This window comes from Nansenia antarctica, assembly GCF_963989245.1.
Source record: "Nansenia antarctica genome assembly, chromosome: 2".
In the NCBI taxonomy this organism is placed as follows: domain Eukaryota; kingdom Metazoa; phylum Chordata; class Actinopteri; order Argentiniformes; family Microstomatidae; genus Nansenia; species Nansenia antarctica.
Window position 1 is genome coordinate 60,461,291 of NC_137675.1, and position 19,563 is coordinate 60,480,853.

The 19,563-nt window shown below is 47.7% G+C and overlaps 1 protein-coding gene across 1 annotated transcript in view; it reads left to right on the forward strand.

Moving 5' to 3' along the window:
* Nucleotides 1-9,039, forward strand: part of LOC308150381 (structural maintenance of chromosomes protein 1B-like) — a gene marked incomplete at both ends in the record, with an annotated part of 28,931 nt that extends 19,892 nt beyond the window's left edge. Inside the window, 7 exons of the mRNA XM_080523221.1 lie at nucleotides 1-34; nucleotides 278-431; nucleotides 1,068-1,222; nucleotides 4,171-4,322; nucleotides 7,319-7,388; nucleotides 8,446-8,556; nucleotides 8,944-9,039. The exon at nucleotides 1-34 is cut by the window's left edge and continues 26 nt beyond it. Of these exons, the coding sequence (XP_080379347.1) occupies nucleotides 1-34; nucleotides 278-431; nucleotides 1,068-1,222; nucleotides 4,171-4,322; nucleotides 7,319-7,388; nucleotides 8,446-8,556; nucleotides 8,944-9,039 (772 nt within the window). The remainder of the gene's footprint in view (nucleotides 35-277; nucleotides 432-1,067; nucleotides 1,223-4,170; nucleotides 4,323-7,318; nucleotides 7,389-8,445; nucleotides 8,557-8,943) is intronic.
* Between the last annotated feature and the right edge of the window lie 10,524 nt (nucleotides 9,040-19,563).

The window sequence follows — 19,563 nt, forward strand, 5'->3', positions numbered from 1 at the left end:
CCAGCTGGAGAGGCTGGCAGCAGAGGCGTCCTGTGTGTTATAACAGTGTTGTGTAGTGTGTTATAACAGTGTTATAACAGTGTTGTAGTGTGTTATAACAGTGTTGTGTAGTGTGTTATAACAGTGTTGTGTGTGTTATAACAGTGTTGTGTAGTGTGTTATAACAGTGTTGTAGTGTGTTATAACAGTGTTGTGTAGTGTGTTATAACAGTGTTGTGTGTGTTATAACAGTGTTATAACAGTGTAGTAGTGTGTTATAACAGTGTTATGTGTTCAGGGTCTAGCAGGAGGGGAGGTGGAGGGCCAGCTGGAGAGGCTGGCAGCAGAGGCGTCCTGTGTGGACCTGGCTCTGCAGCGCTCCACGGTGCCCAACCTCAAAGCCCTGCACAGGATGAGGGAGGACAGGGACCGCTTCCAGCTGGTGACGGACGGTACGGCTACTCTGGATGAAGCAGAGAGACGCCTGTTCACAAATTAAATGAGCATTTCTCTCCACGAGTATGCATACAGTGGAGAAAATAAGTATTTCACCCCCTGCTGATTTTGTGAGTTTAACCCCTTACAAAGAAATTAACAGTCTATCATTTACCAACTAACGTCTGACTGCTGTGCTTGCCGACAAGGGTTTCTCCACCAAGTACTGAGTCATGTTTTGCTAGGGGGTGAAATACTTATTTTACTCAATAAAACACTTTTTTTTCCCTTCAAAATTCATATTACGTGATTTTCTGGGAATTCTTTTGATATTCTGTCTCACTGTTGAAATGAACCCAACATTAAAATGATAGACTGTTCATTTCTTTGTAAGGGGGTAAACTCACAAAATCAGCAGGGGGTGAAATACTTATTTTCCCCACTGTATGTACTCGAACACTTCCTTCTGCACACGTCAAACCGGTGTGTTTTTTGTAGTGTTAAGCCCTATTTGGAGGACAGGATTAGTATTACCTAGGGACCTCTGGTAATTTCTAATAATTACGGAGACGGTCGTCTGTGGTCTAAATCCTGTGCCATGTCCGTAAAACTTCACAGTTTTGACCATGTCTCCCCTCTGTCCTGTGCTGCAGCGTTCGAGGCCAGCACCAAGGCCACCCGGCAGCGCCACCAGGAGTTTGAGGAGGTCAAGGCCCGGCGCTTCCGCCTCTTCAGCCAGTGCTTCGAGCACGTGTCCACGGCCATCGACCAGATCTACAAGCAGCTGTGCAGGAACACCAGCGCCCAGGTGAGACCAGGTACACCTCTCACACTACAAACAGCTGTGTAGAACACCAGCGCCCAGGTGAGACCAGGTACACCACTCACACCTCACACAGCCGGGGCGGCTGTGTCTCAGGAGGTAGAGGCTGTGTCTCAGGAGGTAGAGACTGTGTCTCAGGAGGTAGAGGCTGTGTCTCAGGAGGTAGAGGCTGTGTCTCAGGAGGTAGAGGCTGTGTCTCAGGAGGTAGAGGTGTCTGTGTCTCAGGAGGTAGAGGCTGTGTCAGATTCAGATTCAGATTCAGATAACGTTTATTGCCATTATGCATACACATATAGGAATTTGCTTCGGCATTACAGTAAGTGCGTTTATACTTTTTTTCACGTGTATACAAAAACAAATGCAAAAAACAGGACAACACAGGACAGACAACAGTGCATTGGATAGTGCAACATATATAAAGTGCAGTGCAGAGTTTTTACAGTGAGTCCAGTGCATATTCAGTCCTGGGCAGACTTGGGGGCGGGGGTGAGGGGGAAGCCAGAGTCATTTATCAGCCTGGCGGCTGAGGGGAAGAAACTGAGCCTGTGGCGGGCCTTCAGTGCCTTAGGCAGCCGCAACCTTCTTCCAGAGGGAAGCAGGGTGAGGAGGCCGTGGCCGGGGTGGAAGGGGTCGGCCATGATCTTTCTCGCCCTCCTCAGAGCCCTGGTGTCATGCAAGGAGTTGAGGGAGGGCAAGGGACAGCCGATCACCCTCTCTGCTGAACGTAACACCCGCTGCAACTTGGCCTTGTCCTTGGTCGTTGCAGCAGAGAACCAGGTGATGATGGAGTGGGTGAGGATGGACTCTATGATGGCTAGGGGTGTAACAGATCACCTAACTCACGGATCGGATCGTGTCACGGTTTTTGAGTCACGGATCGGACTCGGATCGGATCAACACAAAACATTTTTGTTTTTATAAAAACTGCTTTTTCCTTGAATTCTGTAAAAACACCACTTTTACTATGTGACAAAAACCAACAACATTCAAGATGTCAAAACTGGTAATATATATATATATATATATATATATATATATATATATATATACATACATATATACATATATATATAATATATATATATATATATATAACATATTCTACACTCAAACATTACATAATTATACTGAAATACACTCAATTTAAATGATAGGAGAGAGGGAGGAGGCGCCTGGTTGCAGCAGTGAGTCACTGGGCTCTTTAAAGCAGATGAATAAACATGTTTTATGCCACTTTTAACTAAATAATAAAGTGAACCCTTATTTTGAACATGGTATGAAAAAAATGCCTACATTATCAGAAGTTGTCGAGCTACCTTTTTCGTGCCTCCCGTCATAGTTGACAGAGAAGCCAAAGTGCTCCCATCCATGGGATTTAAATGACGAAGGAGGCATTTTGAGTTCTTCTCCGCCGAACAACGTAACATGACACACTTGGGCCGCGTTCGTAAATTCGCTTTGAGAGCGCCGGAGCGCACACTGGGTCCGACGTCATAAAGGGACCAAGTAATTTGATTGGACAAGAGGCGTTCCTTGAACGCTGATCAGATTCCAGAGCGGATTTACGAACGCAGCCTTGTTGTTGTGGATTCCCAGCTTCACGTGTAGCGAGCAAACAACGGATTCTTTTTCTTTCGCATTATCAACCTACAAAGCCCGCAACTGTCGCGTCTATCTTTTCATGGCAACTCTACATTGTGATTTACAAGAGATATTAAGTAAGATATTAAGTAATATTATTACTTGTTAACATTTTGCAATTGATCCGCGGTACACATGCGTTCCGAACCGTGGAGGGCGATCCGAACGGATCACGGAATTTCCGTGATCCGTTACACCCCTAATGATGGCCGTGTAAAACTGGACCATCATGGACCTCGGCAGCCTGAATTTCCTCAGCTGCCGGAGGAAGAACATCCTCTTCTGGGCCTTCTTCGTGAGGGCCTCGGTGTTCCGCTCCCACTTGAGGTCCCGGGAGATGGTCATGCCTAGAAAGCGGCATGACTCCACGGAGGCCACCGGGGTACCTCCCAGCGTGATGGGAGGGGGCAGGGCTGCTTTCCTACGGAAGTCCACCACCATCTCCACTGTTTTCAGAGCATTGAGCTCCAGATTGTTTAAACTGCACCAGCTCTGCAGCCCCTCGATCTCACCCCTGTAGGCAGATTCGTCCCCCCCGGAGTTGAGGCCCACCAGGGTGGTGTCGTCTGCAAACTTCAGGAGCTTGACCGAGGGGTGGCGGGAGACACAGCTGTTGGTGTATAGGGAGAATAGTGCTGGAGACAGGACGCAGCCCTGCGGGGAGCCCGTGCTGGTGGACCTGGAGCTGGAAATGCTCTTCCCCAGCTTCACCCATTTGTCGCAGGAGGTAGAGGCTGTGTCTCAGGAGGTAGAGGCTGTGTCTCAGGAGGTAGAGGTGTCTGTGTCTCAGGAGGTAGAGGCTGTGTCTCAGGAGGTAGAGGCTGTGTCTCAGGAGGTAGAGGCTGTGTCTCAGGAGGTAGAGGCTGTGTCGCAGGAGGTAGAGGCTGTGTCTCAGGAGGTAGAGGCTGTGTCTCAGGAGGTAGAGGTGTCTGTGTCTCAGGAGGTAGAGGCTGTGTCTCAGGAGGTAGAGGCTGTGTCTCAGGAGGTAGAGGCTGTGTCTCAGGAGGTAGAGCCGCCGTCTAATGATCGCAAGGTTGGCAGATCGGTGGTTCGAGCCCCGGCTGGCCACATGTCGAAGTGTCCTTGGGCAAGACACTGAACCCTAAATTGCTCCCAGTGAGCGGGGCCGGCGCCTTGCATGGCAGCTTGCCGCCATTGGTGTGTGAATGTGTGTGTGAATGGGTGAATGAGAGGCCGTTGTAAAGAGCTTTGGAATAAGGCGCTATATAAATCAGTCTGTATAAGTCAGTCTGTTTACCATTCTTGGTCCTGGTTCTCTCTACTACCCTCAGGCCATCCTGAGTGCTGAGAACCCAGAGGAGCCTTACCTGGACGGCATCAACTATCACTGCGTGGCTCCGGGGAAGAGGTTCATGGCCATGGACAACCTGTCTGGAGGGGAGAAGGCCATCGCTGCCCTGGCTCTGGTCTTCGCCATCCACAGGTTTGTTTGTTTGTTAGTTTGTTTATTAGGATCCCCGTTAGCTAACGCCACGACATTAGCTAGTCTTCCTGGGGTCTGACACAACAATCACATTTGGACAATTGTCAACATTCTATACATACAGACAATTGTCAACATTCTATACATACAGACAATTGTCAACATTCTATACATATAGACAATTGTCAACATTCTATACATACAGACAATTGTCAACATTCTATACATATAGACAATTGTCAACATTCTATACATACAGACAATTGTCAACATTCTATACATACAGACAATTGTCAACATTCTATACATACAGACAATTGTCAACATTCTATACATACAGACATCATAATAACAAAAGAAAGGAATAAAATAACAGGTAACATCAGGAAGGCAGACATTCACAGCTAACATGGGAGGCAGACACAACACCCATATGTATGTGTTGTGTATGTTGATGGCTTGTCTGTCAGGTGTGTCATGTGGAAAAGGACCACAGCGGAAATAAGTCTCTGACTTCTCTGTGTTTTATCGTCATTAGTTATGGGTTAGGGTTAGGGTTACGCTGTGATTTGATGTTTGTGTCTCTTTTTAACTTAAATAAATCTAATCAAATCAAACCCAAGACAAAATTGTCATTGTTGTATATATGTTACGGTACATGTGGGAAAACGGTTTATGCCGGCATTTTCCGGCACATGCTAGCATAAACCGTCGACTTGGTACATGCTAGCATGTCCCAGGAAATGCCACCATAAACCGTTTTCCCACATGTACCGTAACATATATATGTGACAAGTTGACAACTGACAATGAAAAGGGCTACCTGTAGGCGAAATCATTTTTCTGTTTCTTACTGCATAAACTACAGACTGTAAGCTTTCAAATGATGCATCATACATTGAAATCGGAAACAAATTGAAGACGACATGAGTATTTGAAAGTTGCTACACCTGAAATCACTAAGCACAGAAAATGCCATTCAAAGATAATGTTTTTTCTCACCTTCACAGCCAGGTAATGGGCGGTAACAATGTCTGGTTAACCCCACCCCCAACCACTCAGCTGTCAATATCTGTCAGTGTTACTCACTGGGTCAGACAGCTATAGCTAACATTATTACCTAGCAAGGTATTACCTAAGCTAATTAGCCAGCTTATCATTATGGAGGCTTTATGGTTGTTGTAACTATTATTCTTTTAATGAAAAGTCTTGAATCAGAATCAGAATTTATTTTACAGTACACAATAATAGTTCTTCAACATTAGCTTTGCAGCAAGGTACATAATCACAACAATACCATCACAATAATCACAAGTAAATAAGTAAAGTAAGTAATGATAAGTAATAAAGTGATACGTGATGGTAGTCGCACTACAGCAGAATTAAAGTGCAATCAATAGTGTAACATGCTGTGAAAAGTTCAACAAGATGAAAATGAAAGTGTTCAGGTATTTCTCAAGTAGTCAGGTAGTGTGCAATTCCTGTGTCCTAATGTTTTCAACATTAGCATTGCAGCAAGGTACATAATCACAATAATAAGTAAATGAGTAAAGTAAGTAATGATAAGTAATACAGTTTTCTGAGGTGCTGTGGCGTCTGGTGGGCATGTGGTGTCTTTTGCCTCATCTGAACAGAATTCTCTGATCAAAAATATACTTCTGTCTTCTGAAACAGACAAACATAAACACAGTTAGCTAGCTGTACACGGTATCAACAACACAACTTATAAGAACAGCATAATGCTATGCGATTGTTTTAGAAAGTCTTACGCAATACCACACAACTTACTAGCTAATGCTAGCTAGCTAACACGGCTAGCCCAACCCAAGTAACAAAAGAAAACAGTTAACTAACTGTACACAGTAGCAACAACACACCTTATAAGAACAGCATAATGTGCTACTATGCGATTGTTTTAGAAAGTCTTTAAAAGGCAATACGACGACACATAACGTACTAGCTAATGTTCGCTAGCTAACGCGGCTAGCCCAACAAACAAACAAAGGACTGTAGGCTACTTACTTGTGGTATGTTGATCCCGTGAAATCCGTATGTTGTCCTAGTAAAGTTTCATTTATTGGGGACTTTCTTTGTGCCGTCAGTCATTACTGAATAATTGATTGAGATTGAGATTGAGATAACGTTTATTGCCACTATGCATTACACATATAGGAATTTGCTTCGTCACCACAGCAAGTGCGTTTATACTTTTTTCACATGTCAAAAACAGGACAACACAACAACAACAACACAGGACAGACAACAGTGCATTGGATAGTGCGGTATAAAGTAAAGTGCAGTGCAGAGTTTTTACAGTGAGTCCAGTTCAGTCCTGGGCAGACTTGGGGGCGGGGGGGGGGGAAGCCAGAGTCATTTATCAGCCTGGCGGCTGAGGGGTAGAAGCTGAGCCTGTGGCGGGCCTTCAGTGCCTTAGGCAGCCGCAACCTTCTTCCAGAGGGAAGCAGGGTGAGGAGGCCGTGGCCGGGGTGGAAGGGGTCTGCCATGATCTTCCTTGCCCTCCTCAGAGCCCTGGTGTCATGCAGGGAGTTGAGGGAGGGCAAGGGACAGCCGATCACCAGCTTATGAGCTAAGCAGTGTTCATCTATGAACAAACTCAGAACACATTCTCATTGTAAACATTAAAACACGGCTTCCTTTGTCCCTCCCCCTTGAGCTCAACAGCCAATCACACCCAAGTGAAAGCGTATGTTATTTCATGACAAACAAGCCTATTTTGTTGCTAGATTACACTTATTTAATGAACGTAAAACTGTTCGGAAAAATAACGAGTGGGTACTTCACATCTTCAAGTTGAATGTTAGCTGAAAAAACGAAAATCTGAGTTTTAGGTCAGAAATACTTTGACGTATTTCTGTTTTCCAAGAGGTGTCTGTTTACATCGTCAGTCGACACATATTTTGTCTGTCTGCCTTCAAGTTTGTTGTTGTTGTTGCTAATGACTTCTCTAATGACTTCTCTAATGACTTTCCTCTCAGCTTCCGTCCTGCTCCTTTCTTTGTTCTGGACGAGGTTGATGCTTCTCTGGACAACACCAACATCGGCAAGGCAAGACATGTTGATTATAACTAGGGTTAAGGCTTAGTGTTAGGGGTTAGGGGTTAGGGGTTAAGGCTTAGTGTTAGGGGTTAGTGGTTAGTGTTAGGGGTTAGGGTTAAGGCTTAGTGTTAGGGGTTAGGGTTAGGGTTAAGGCTTAGTGTTAGGGGTTAGGGTTAAGGCTTAGTGTTAGGGGTTAGGGGTTAGGGGTTAAGGCTTAGTGTTAGGGGTTAGGGGTTAGTGTTAGGGGTTAGGGTTAGGGTTAAGGCTTAGTGTTAGGGGTTAGGGGTTAAGGCTTAGTGTTAGGGGTTAGTGGTTAGGGTGAAAGCTTAGTGTTAGGGGTTAGGGGTTAGTGTTAGGGGTTAGGGTTAGGGTTAAGGCTTAGTGTTAGGGGTTAGGGTTAAAGCTTAGTGTTAGGGGTTAGGGGTTAGGGTTAGGGGGGTTAGGGTTAAGGCTTAGTGTTAGGGTTAGGGTTAGGGGTTAGGGTTAAGGCTTAGTGTTAGGGGTTAGGGTTAGGGGTTAGGGTTAAGGCTTAGTGTTAGGGGTTAGGGTTAGGGTTAAGGCTTAGTGTTAGGTTTAGGGGTTAGGGTTAGTGTTAGGGGTTAGGGTTTAGGGTTAGGGGTTAGGGGTTAGAGGTTAGGGTTAAGGCTTAGTGTTAGAGGTTAGGGGTTAGGGTTAGGGTTAGGGATGCACCGAAATGAAAGTTCTTGGCCGAAGCCCAAAACTTAAATTAAGGAAACACTTGGCTGAATACCGACTACTGAATGCGTATCGGCAGTTTTTAATTTCTTTAGCCAATTTTTTTTTATGCTTGTATGAGGTTGTTCGATCATGTCCATGCTGTTAAAAAAAATAATCATTGGGTCATCTGGCATTCAGTGTTTTATTCTCATAATCTATAATGTCATGCGTGGAACAGTGGTGATTGATTCATGATGATGAGGAGGATGGTAGTGTAGTGATGATGATGAGGAGGGTAGTGTAGTGATGATGAGGAGGGTAGTGTAGTGATGATGAGGATGGTAGTACAGTGTTCATAACGTCCCTGGGGCTTCCCCCGTCTCTGCAGGTGATGTCCTTCTTCAGGGATCTGTCCAGGGAGAACCTCCAGATCATCGTCATCTCCCTGAAGAAGGAGTTCTACTCCAGGTCCGACGCTCTGCTGGGGGTTTACTCTGAGGTACCGGTCCACTACGCCCATCCAGTGGGTCACTCTCTCTATAAGCCTTCTCTTTACACTTCCTTATGTTGGTGGCTCTTGTGGTGCTGGGAGTTTAGACAGCTGTTTGTTTCCAAAGTTAAGAGATCATAAAGTGTATGATGATAACTTCATCTGTTAATCTACCTATCCCTTCAATAAGTAATGTATGTTGTTGTTGTTTGTCACATGTCTGTCTGTATTTTGTCATAATTATACTCTTTAATATTTTGACACTCTGTTGTTATGATTGTGATATTATGTTGGGACGCTGTCTAAAACAAGATGACACATCTCAAGGGGTTTATCCTAATAAAGACATTTAAATGTAAATGTTTTATCTCTATTCTCCCTCTCTTTCTCGCTCAGTTTAACGACTGCATGTTCAGCCGCATGCTGACCTTTGACCTGACTCCCTACCCTCTGAATGAAGACAACGAACAGGAGGGAGAGAAGGCCATGTGAGAGAGGGAGGAAGAGAAAGAGAGAAGAGAGAGAGAGAGAGGGAGAGAAGTCTTGTGGAAGAATACTTGTTAGAGATCCTTTTGGTTTAGTTTGTTAGTTATGTTCTGTGTTAGTGATCTTGTTAAGTGATACCATGTTTGAAACCTTTTTATTGTTATTGTTTATTTAAACCATCCACGGGATGAGTTTATTGTTTATTTGAATAGGAGGCATTTGTTATAGTTTTAATTCTGTTTATCTGACCCATTATGACGTTAATTAATCCTTGCCGTAATAAATATCTTTACTTTACTCATAACACCTGTATTTTGTTACTTCTTATTCTCCCTAGCGAATGTAGAACGTTCGTAGTGTCTGTTCTGGCACTTTCCTTGGGCATGTGGTATTTAAACTTGAGGGGTGAGTTTCCCATCTACAAACATAACTCGTGTTCCTAATGTTATGTAATGTCAGAGTCCCAAGCCACTAAGACAGTGAACATGCTTGTAGCAGTCGTTGTTTAACATAAATAAATTAAAGAATATGACGTGTTTTTATCAACAAAAAAAATCAAAATCAAATTTTATTTGTATAGCGCATTTCTTACAAGATGCAACTCAATGCGCTTCACACAATGAAAATGTTCAGTCAATCAATCAATCAATGCTGACAGAGCCGCGAGCAGGCAAAAATAAAAACCTGTACACTATGTGCCAATTTCGATTACTTGCTGATGTCTTCTGATAATTATATTATGTATGTATCTGACTGTTGCATGTATATATTGCGGTTGGGTTGTAGTGGTGGGTTGTGGAGTGACGACGGGCTGTGTGTGTGAGTGTGTGTGTAGGTGCTTTGTATTGTTATTTGTTATGTGTTACGATTATGTTTGTATCGGCATGTGAGGACCCCCTCGAAAATGAGAAGATTCTTCTCAAGGGGCTTACCTTAAATAAACAATCAAAACAATCAATGTAGCCAGGAAAATTCCCTTGCAGCCCTCTACACATAGAGCGACTACTAGCCAGTTTGCCTACCAGTACCCAGCGGTGGGCCCCCACACCCCCCCCCGGGGAGCCCCCGCCGCCCCACGCACCCAGCCCGCCCCACCACCAGCACACCCGGCCCAGCCAAGCAAGCACAGACCAAAGAGGCCCCGCACAAGGATGGCCAAGCAGGTGCCCCGGCGGCGGAACAGACCAGGCACACGGGGCAGCCGGGGGGCCCCAAGGGGAGGCCAAGGACCACCGGCACAAATTCATTATATGAATACTAATAACTAATTGCGGTCTTGTGGAATCCGAGTTGAGTTGTTGATGTTCCATGTTCATATCCGCTGTGGCCTGGGGAGGTCAGTGGGTCATTATACAACGGATAGATCCCGTCCAGTGTCTCTATTGGTCAGTTTGGTCCAGTGTCTCTATTGGTCAGTTTGGTCCATTGTCTCTATTGGTCAGTTTGGTCCATTGTCTCTATTGGTCAGTTTGCGATATACGCACGGCTAAATGGAATGTTGACACATCTTTTCATATTACTCTGCGTTTGTTTATATTACCGTTATTTCGAAGTTACATTCTTACCGTTGCTTAGCAACCGATAAACAACTGTTCAGCGGAAGAATAGACTTACAATAAAACACAGTTCCATTAAAATACATTAATTAAAATGTTGTCTTGTCTTTCTTTTGTGAAATATTGATAGATAAATACCTTCTTTTATCTATTTTGTGGTTTCTTTTTATTTTACTACTTGATCTTTTGTAAAGCGTCTTTGAGTGTCTATTGGCTGCCCTTCCAATGGTCTAAACATGACTATGTGCCCCCACACCAACATTTAAGACCGCATATATGGCCACATACACATCGACACAGTTTTCACAACGCCTTTATTGAAGACATCACAGATGACGGTGGGCTTATTGTATTTTGCCCCAAATTCCTGACTGAATCAGTACAGCCTCCATACCACGACCTGACCAGCAGATGTCATTATGGAGCTGCTGTATCGAATGCATCGATTGATCGACACTTTTTCCGACACAATTGTGTTGAATGTGTCAATGCGTCGAAAGCTTCGTTTCCCCCACCACTACTTGATGCTGTTCCCCCAGCGTACCACCGCGTACAGCTGACTGGTAGAACATGCTCAGCATGAGTCCTGCATATGCCTGCAACCTTCCTGGTACAGAGTTTCCTCAGCTCTCTCTTCACCTGAGCCACACTGATGAAGACACTGGAGCGGGGGACGGTTGGGGGGTCGTTGGCTGTGGCAGGGGGGGGGCAGAAGGATGGGGGTGCTGAAGAGTTGTGAAGTGAGGAAATGGTGGGGCTGGAGGAGGAGGGGAATGGAGGGAAGGTGTGAATGGAGTCAGTGGGGCTGGAGAGGGAGAGGGTACTGGATTGGACAAAGAGGGATGGGGGTGCTGAAGAGTTGTGAAGTGAGGAAATGGTGGGGCTGGAGGAGGAGGGGAATGGAGGGAAGGTGTGAATGGAGTCAGTGGGGCATCCCACTGATCCCCATCAAATGATAATGAAGACATTTAATGTGGTAGGTGAGAGGTCCAGAATGGGTCCAGACAGGGCAGGGGGAGGGGGCTGGTCCAGTAGCCGAGCAGGGCTGGAGGAGCTGGGGGGAGGAGAAGGAGAAGGATGATGGAGTGGAGAGTAGTTGGTGGAGCTGGGGGGGAACAAGAAGCTTTAGAGTCAAAACAGAAGTTTGGATTGTTTCAGTGAATGTGAAAACCCTTCATAAAACAAGGTCCCATACATCCTCCTTCACCTGAACGAGGCCACACTTTTAGGCCTTTGTCACTAGAGGAAGTGACGCGCTGCGCCTTCCTGTTTGCATCTTGTCTGCTGGTCGGAGGAGGAGGAGGCTGACTGGAAAATGGCTGACGGTGTGGATCACATCGACATCTACGCCGATGTAGAAGAGGAGTTTAACCAGGTACGCACACTGATAGCGTCGCCTATCCCGCCCTTATAAATGTCATATTTGGTTTTAGTTGCTTTCCATCAACATTTTAAATGCATATTGCAGAGCAACATTTTGCCATCTCTGCCGCCTCTGCCTTGTGTTCGGGGACGCAGCCTTTTCACTGCGGGGAATTTACAATGGCGCAAAGGCGGGTTAGGTCGATATTTGGAGCAACATCAGCCAATGTTTGTTTGTGTACGTGTTGTTCCATACGAGAGATGGTTCTTTATCAGGACTATGAGAACATGGTGACTTGTGGAATTAGGGAAAGTGCTTTTCCCTGCACGCCAATGTTTAGTTAGCTGCCATGGGCCCTGCCATGGGCCCTGTCCTTAATGTTGAGGACGTGGTACCTGTTCCCACATTTCTCTACCAGCTGCTGGAGGTCCTGACTCCCTGCTTGGACAAACTCCTCTATGCTCTGCTCTTTCAGACCGCCAGCATGGGTGAATAGAATGACAGTGTGTCCCCAACAACCCTCCCCAAACATGTCCTCCATTCTCTCCAGCGCCCCTCTCTCCTCCCCCTTAGAGGGCTCCACTGGTAGGACCAGGAGGAAGGCGTGGGGTCCCGGGGCAGGCAGACGGAGACAGAGCCGATTGAGGTCTCTCCTCTCTCTACAACAAGACACAGCAACCATTTCACTGTTAGAATGTTTCGAACACTACGGAACTGTTGGGAGCATGGCGCGTTCTGGCCTGCAGGTGGAGCCAGACTGTGTTTGTTCCCTTGAGACGTGGACAGACGGTCGGCTGAAAAGCTACAGCAGAGACACCGCAAGGCCAAGACGTGTGGGATCAGTGATCCCGGATCACTGCACATAACTGACTATTATTATTATTATTATTATTGGTCCGTGTCGGGGACTAGTGAATAAGCGGCAGTGCCCAGACCCAAACCTCCGTGTCGACCTCCCACTGTGCCTGAATCTGCTACAGGAACACTAGGAATTAGTTCTGTGTTCTGAGAGGAAAGAAACATAGAATTTGAAGCCTCTTGACATCATGGAGGTTTCTCCATCACACTCACCAGTCGTCTGGGCTGAGACCTTCAGTCTCTCTGCTTCAGTCTTCAGATCACATACTGTATCTGCTGTGCTGAAATTACAGAGGAAAACTGGGACATGAATTCTGTTGACAGTGGGCAGGAAAGCAACAACACTCATATCCACAAACATGGTACTGTTATATGAGTATTGTACAATACAGTCAATATATCATTATGTTTATTTCAAATCTCACCAAGTTGCTTATTTTCATCCAGTATGTTGTCTTTCTCCTCTAGTTGTGTCTTATTTTCCTCTAGCATTTTGTCTTTCTCCTTCAGTTGTTGGTCTTTTTCCTCCATTTTCCTACTGACTCCCGGTGGTCTGTACATCTCCTCTACTTGTTGGTACAACTTCATGTCTGGAAGAGAGTGAGGCGTTGGGGTTAGAATATCAGAGTTATTAAATAAGCAGAGACCATCTTAACTGTTCATCTCCTCCAGAGTCTTATTCTTATCCTCTATCAGTCTGTCCCTCTCCTTTAGAAGTGTGCTGTCCATCTCTATCTCTGAAGACATGATTTATTGATTGTTGTATAAGCAGGAAGATCATATAGATAATATAGATTAACTCACATTTAGATTTTTATCAATCATCAAAAATGTAAAAAGCACATTCATCATTTCTCTCATCTACACTGCTCTGGCGATCAACAGCCATCTGAGTTGAATAAACCATGAAATGATTTTACTGATTCAGTTGATACATGCATTCATTCATTCATTCTGTTTCCATTGTCTCTCCTGAAACCATCCATTCTATAATTCACCTCCAGACTCTCTCACTCTTACCAAGCAGACCAGCTGATTTCTCTCTCCACTGCTTCTTCTCCACACTCTCATCCCTTAACCACTCTGCAGCTGCTGTTGGATCCATGTTCCATGTGAGAGATGGAGGGAAGGAGGGAGGCAAGAAGGAGTGTGGGAGGGAGGTTAAAAGGAATGAAGGAGGGAGATAAGGAAGGATGGAGGGTAGAGGGAGGGAGGGTAGAGGGAAGGAGTGAGGATAGTTAGAGGAAAGGAGGGAGGGTAGAAGGAAGTAGGGAAAGAGGGAGAGAGGGTAGAGGAAGGGAGGGAGAGATAGAGGAACAGTAGAGGGAGGGAGGGAGTGTAAAAGGAGGGAGGGAAGGTAAAGGAAAGGAGGGCAGAGGGAGAGAGGTTAAGGGAGGGAGAAAAGGAGGGAGAGAAGGAGGGAGGAGGAAAGGAGGGATAGAAGGAGGGAGGGATGGATGGAGGTTCAAAGGAAGGTAGAGGAAGAAAGGTTAAAAGGAGGGAGGGATGGAGGGAGGGAAGGAGGGAGGAAGGGAAGTTAATAAGAGGGAGGGGTGGAGGGATTGAAGGAGGGAGGGATTGAAGGAGGGAGGGAGGTTAAAAGGAGGGTAAACGGAGGGAGGGATGGAGGGAGGAAAGTTAAAAGGAGGAAGGGAAGGAGAAAGGAAGGGTTCAAAGTCAAGTAGCAGATCTACATTCTTCAGTCTTTTCTAAAAGAGAAACTCTTAACGGTTTTGTATGTTTTAGTGTAACAAATACAAGTCATCACTCACCATTAAGCTCTTCAGATGAAAAGAATAAGAGAGAAGGAGAAAAGGTTAGTAATCCTCACTTCATAAACCACATCAATACATCACATTGTACCTATGATAAATAGAGGGAGGGAGGGAGGGTAAACGGAGGGAGGGTAGAGGGAGGGATAGTAGAGGGAGGGAGGGTAGAGGTAGGGAGAGTAGAGGGAGGGAGAGTAGAGGGAGGGAGAGTAGAGGGAGGGAGAGTAGAGGGAGGGAGGGTAGAGGGAGGGAGAGTAGAGGGAGGGAGAGTAGAGGGAGGGAGAGTAGAGGGAGGGAGAGTAGAGGGAGGGAGAGTAGAGGGAGGGAGAGTAAAGGAAGGGAGGGTAGAGGGAGGGTAGAGGGAGGGAGGGACACTGTACACACACACACACACACACACACACAAACACATACATTCACAATCACACACACACACACACATACATTCACAATCACACACACACACACACACACACACACACACACACATACATTCACAATCACACACACACAAACACACACACACACACACACACACATACATTCACAATCACACACACACACACACACACACACACACATACATTCACAATCACACACACAAACACACACACACACACACATTCACACACACACACGCACACACATACATTCACAATCACACACACACACACACACACACACACACACACACACACACACACACATACATTCACAATTACACACACACACACACACACACACACACACACATACACACAGTCACACACACACACACACACACACACACTCACAGTCACACACACACACACACACACTCACAGTAACACACACACACACAGTCACACACACACACACACACACACACACACACACACACACACACACACACACACACACATACAGTCACACTCTGGACCCTTACCTCCTAACCATACAGCAGCCTCCTCCTTCTGTCCTCCATGGATGACCTGACAGATGTAGATTCCTCCATCACCAACCCACCTGTAGCCTCTCAGCCTCAGGGACACGTTGCCTCTCTGCAGCTCCTGGGTGTCCAGACTCACTCTGCCCCCGCAGCCCTCTGTCACCTGGCCGCTCTTATACAGGTAAACGCACTCTGAGTACCTAAACCACCTGATCGTCATGGCAACAGCGCTGGTCTCAGGGGAGAGGTGACAATGGAGGGTGACATCATCACCTGGTTTAGCCTTCACATCGTCTTCAGGGGTGGTGAGAGTAAAGTGACCTGTCAGGGTGAAGGAAACACTGGTGACATGTTTCACACCAATACATGGTGAACACACACACACACACACACACTCTGGACACAGTAGGTTACTCACACACACACACACACACACACACACACACACTCCTCATCCAGGAGCTCCAGGAGATGGTGGTGGACTTCCGTAGGAGAGCAGTCCTGCCCCCTCCCATCACGCTGGGAGGTACCCCGGTGGCCTCCGTGGAGTCATGCCGCTTTCTAGGCATGACCATCTCCCGGGACCTTAAGTGGGAGCGGAACACCGAGGCCCTCACGAAGAAGGCCCAGATGAGGATGTTCTTCCTCCGGCAGCTGAGGAGATTCAGGCTGCCGAGGTCCATGATGGTCCAGTTTTACACGGCCATCATAGAGTCCATCCTCACCCACTCCATCATCACCTGGTTCCCTGCTGCAACGACCAAGGACAAGGCCAAGTTGCAGCGGGTGATACGTTCAGCAGAGAGGGTGATCGGCTGTCCCTTGCCCTCCCTCAACTCCTTGCATGACACCAGGGCTCTGAGCCCTTCCACCCCGGCCACGGCCTCCTCACCCTGCTTCCCTCTGGAAGAAGGTTGCGGCTGCCTAAGGCATTGAAGGCCCGCCACAGGCTCAGTTTCTTCCCCTCAGCCGCCAGGCTGCTAAATGACTCTGGCTTCCCCCTCCCCCCCGCCTCCAAGTCTGCCCAGGACTGAACATGCACTAGACCTTGAATAACTCTGCACTGCACTTTATATACAGCACTATCCATGCACTGTCTGTCCTGTGTTGTCCTGTTTTTGCCTGTTTTTGCATTTGTATTGTACTTGTTTTGTTCATATATATGTGAAAAAAGCATAAATGCATCTTCTGTAATGCCAAAGCAAATTCCTATATGTGTCAAGCATAATGGCAATAAACGTTATCTGAATCTGAATCTGAATCTGAATCCTACAAATGATAATAATAATATAATAATAATAATAATAATAATAATAATAATAATAATAACCTTTATTTGTATAGCACTTTTCCTGCAAACGTTGCAGCTCAAATTGCTCCCAGTGAGCGGGGCCGGCCGGCGCCTTGCATGGCAGCTTGTCGCCATTGGTGTGTGAATGTGTGTGTGTGAACGGGTGAATGAGAGGCCGTTGTAAAGCGCTTTGGAATAAGGCATAGCTACCGGTATATAAGTCGTCTGTTAACCTGGAGGTTGTTGATCCTGACAGAGAAGGTGATGTGGTGGGTGTGGAGGAAGTCCTTGACCGCGTCAGTGTTGACGGGGTGGAGCCAGAAGTCTAGCTGGGGGGGGGGGGGGGGGGCAGACACACAGGACCTCACCCGGAGACCCGTCACACTTCTGAACAGAGACTTGAGAGTCCATCTTATCTAGACTGTTTCTGAAAGACCGTGGCACGCTTTTATTTATTTAACTCAACTCGTTATTCTTGGGTAATAATAATAATAATAATAATAATAATAATAATACATTTCCTGAGAAAATAATTTTAACAGTGCACTAAACTACAGGTGTGTGTGCCTCAGCTCTCTACCTCCCAGTCCTGCTCCTCCTCCTCCTCTACCTCCTCCTCTACCTCCTCCTCTACCTCCGCCTCCTCCTCCTCTACCTCCTCCTCCTCCTCTACCTCCTCCTCCTCTACCTCCTCCTCCTCTACCTCCTCCTCTACCTCCTCCTCCTCCTCCTCCTCCTCCTCTACCTCCTCCTCCTCCTCCTCCTCCTTCTCCTCCTCCTCTACCTCCTCCTCTACCTCCGCCTCCTCCTCTACCTCCTCCTCTACCTCCTCCTCCTCTACCTCCTCCTCTACCTCCTCCTCCTTCTCCTCCTCCTCTACCTCCTCTTCTACCTCCTCCTCTACCTCCTCCTCTACCTCCTCCTCTACCTCCTCCTCCTCCTCCTTCTCCTCCTCCTCCTCCTCCTCCTCCTCCTCTACCTCCTCCTCCTCCTCTTCTACCTCCTCCTCTACCTCCTCCTCTACCTCCTCCTCCTCTACCTCCTCCTCCTCCTCTACCTCCTCCTCCTCTACCTCCTCCTCCTCTACCTCCTCCTCCTCCTCCTCCTCCTCCTCCTCTACCTCCTCCTCTACCTCCTCCTCCTCCTCCTCTACCTCCTCCTCCTCCTCCTCTACCTCCTCCTCCTCTACCTCCTCCTCCTCCTCTACCTCCTCCTCTACCTCCTCCTCCTCTACCTCCTCCTCTACCTCCTCCTCCTCCTCCTCCTCTACCTCCTCCTCTACCTCCTCCTCTACCTCCTCCTCCTCCTCCTCCTCCTCCCTCCTCTACCTCCTCCTCCTCCTCTCTACCTCCTCCTCTACCTCCTCCTCTACCTCCTCCTCCTCCTCTACCTCCTCCTCTACCTCCTCCTCCTCCTCCTCTACCTCCTCCTCCTCCTCTACCTCCTCCTCCTCCTCTACCTCCTCCTCCTCTACCTCCTCCTCCTCCTCTACCTCCTCCTCCTCCTCTACCTCCTCCTCCTCCTCTACCTCCTCCTCCTCCTCTACCTCCTCCTCCTCCTCTACCTCCTCCTCCTCTACCTCCTCCTCTACCTCCTCCTCCTCTACCTCCTCCTCCTCCTCTACCTCCTCCTCCTCCTCTACCTCCTCCTCTACCTCCTCCTCCTCTTCCTCTACCTCCTCCTCCTCTACCTCCTCCTCTACCTCCTCCTCTACCTCCTCCTCCTCCTCCTCCTCCTCCTCTACCTCCTCCTCTACCTCCTCCTCTACCTCCTCCTCTACCTCCTCCTCTACCTCCTCCTCCTCCTCTACCTCCTCCTCTACCTCCTCCTCCTCTACCTCCTCCTCCTCCTCTACCTCCTCCTCCTCTACCTCCTCCTCCTCTACCTCCTCCTCTACCTCCTCCTCCTCCTCCTCCTCCTCTACCTCCTCCTCTACCTCCTCCTCCTCCTCTACCTCCTCCTCTACCTCCTCCTCCTCCTCCTCTACCTCCTCCTCCTCCTCCTCCTCTACCTCCTCCTCCTCCTTCTCTACCTCCTCCTCTACCTCCTCCTCCTCCTCCTCCTCTACCTCCTCCTCCTCCTCCTCTACCTCCTCCTCTACCTCCTCCTCCTCCTCCTCTACCTCCTCCTCCTCCTCCTCCTCTACCTCCTCCTCCTCCTCCTCCTCTACCTCCTCCTCCTCCTCTACCTCCTCCTCCTCCTCTACCTCCTCCTCCTCCTCCTCTACCTCCTCCTCCTCTACCTCCTCTACCTCCTCCTCTACCTCCTCCTCTACCTCCTTCTCTACCTCCTCCTCCTCCTCTACCTCCTCCTCTACCTCCTCCTCCCTCCTCCTCCTCCTCCTCTACCTCCTCCTCTACCTCCTCCTCCTCCTCTACCTCCTCCTCTACCTCCTCCTCCTCCTCTACCTCCTCCTCTACCTCCTCCTCCTCCTCCTCCTCTACCTCCTCCTCCTCCTCCTCCTCCTCTACCTCCTCCTCCTCCTCCTCCTCTACCTCCTCCTCCTCCTCCTCTACCTCCTCCTCCTCCTCCTCTACCTCCTCCTCCTCCTCTACCTCCTCCTCTACCTCCTCCTCCTCCTCCTCTACCTCCTCCTCCTCCTCCTCCTCTACCTCCTCCTCTACCTCCTCCTCTACCTCCTCCTCTACCTCCTCCTCCTCCTCTACCTCCTCCTCTACCTCCTCCTCTACCTCCTCCTCTAACATCTCCTCCTCTACCTCCTCCTCTACCTCCTCCTCTACCTCCTCCTCTACCTCCTCCTA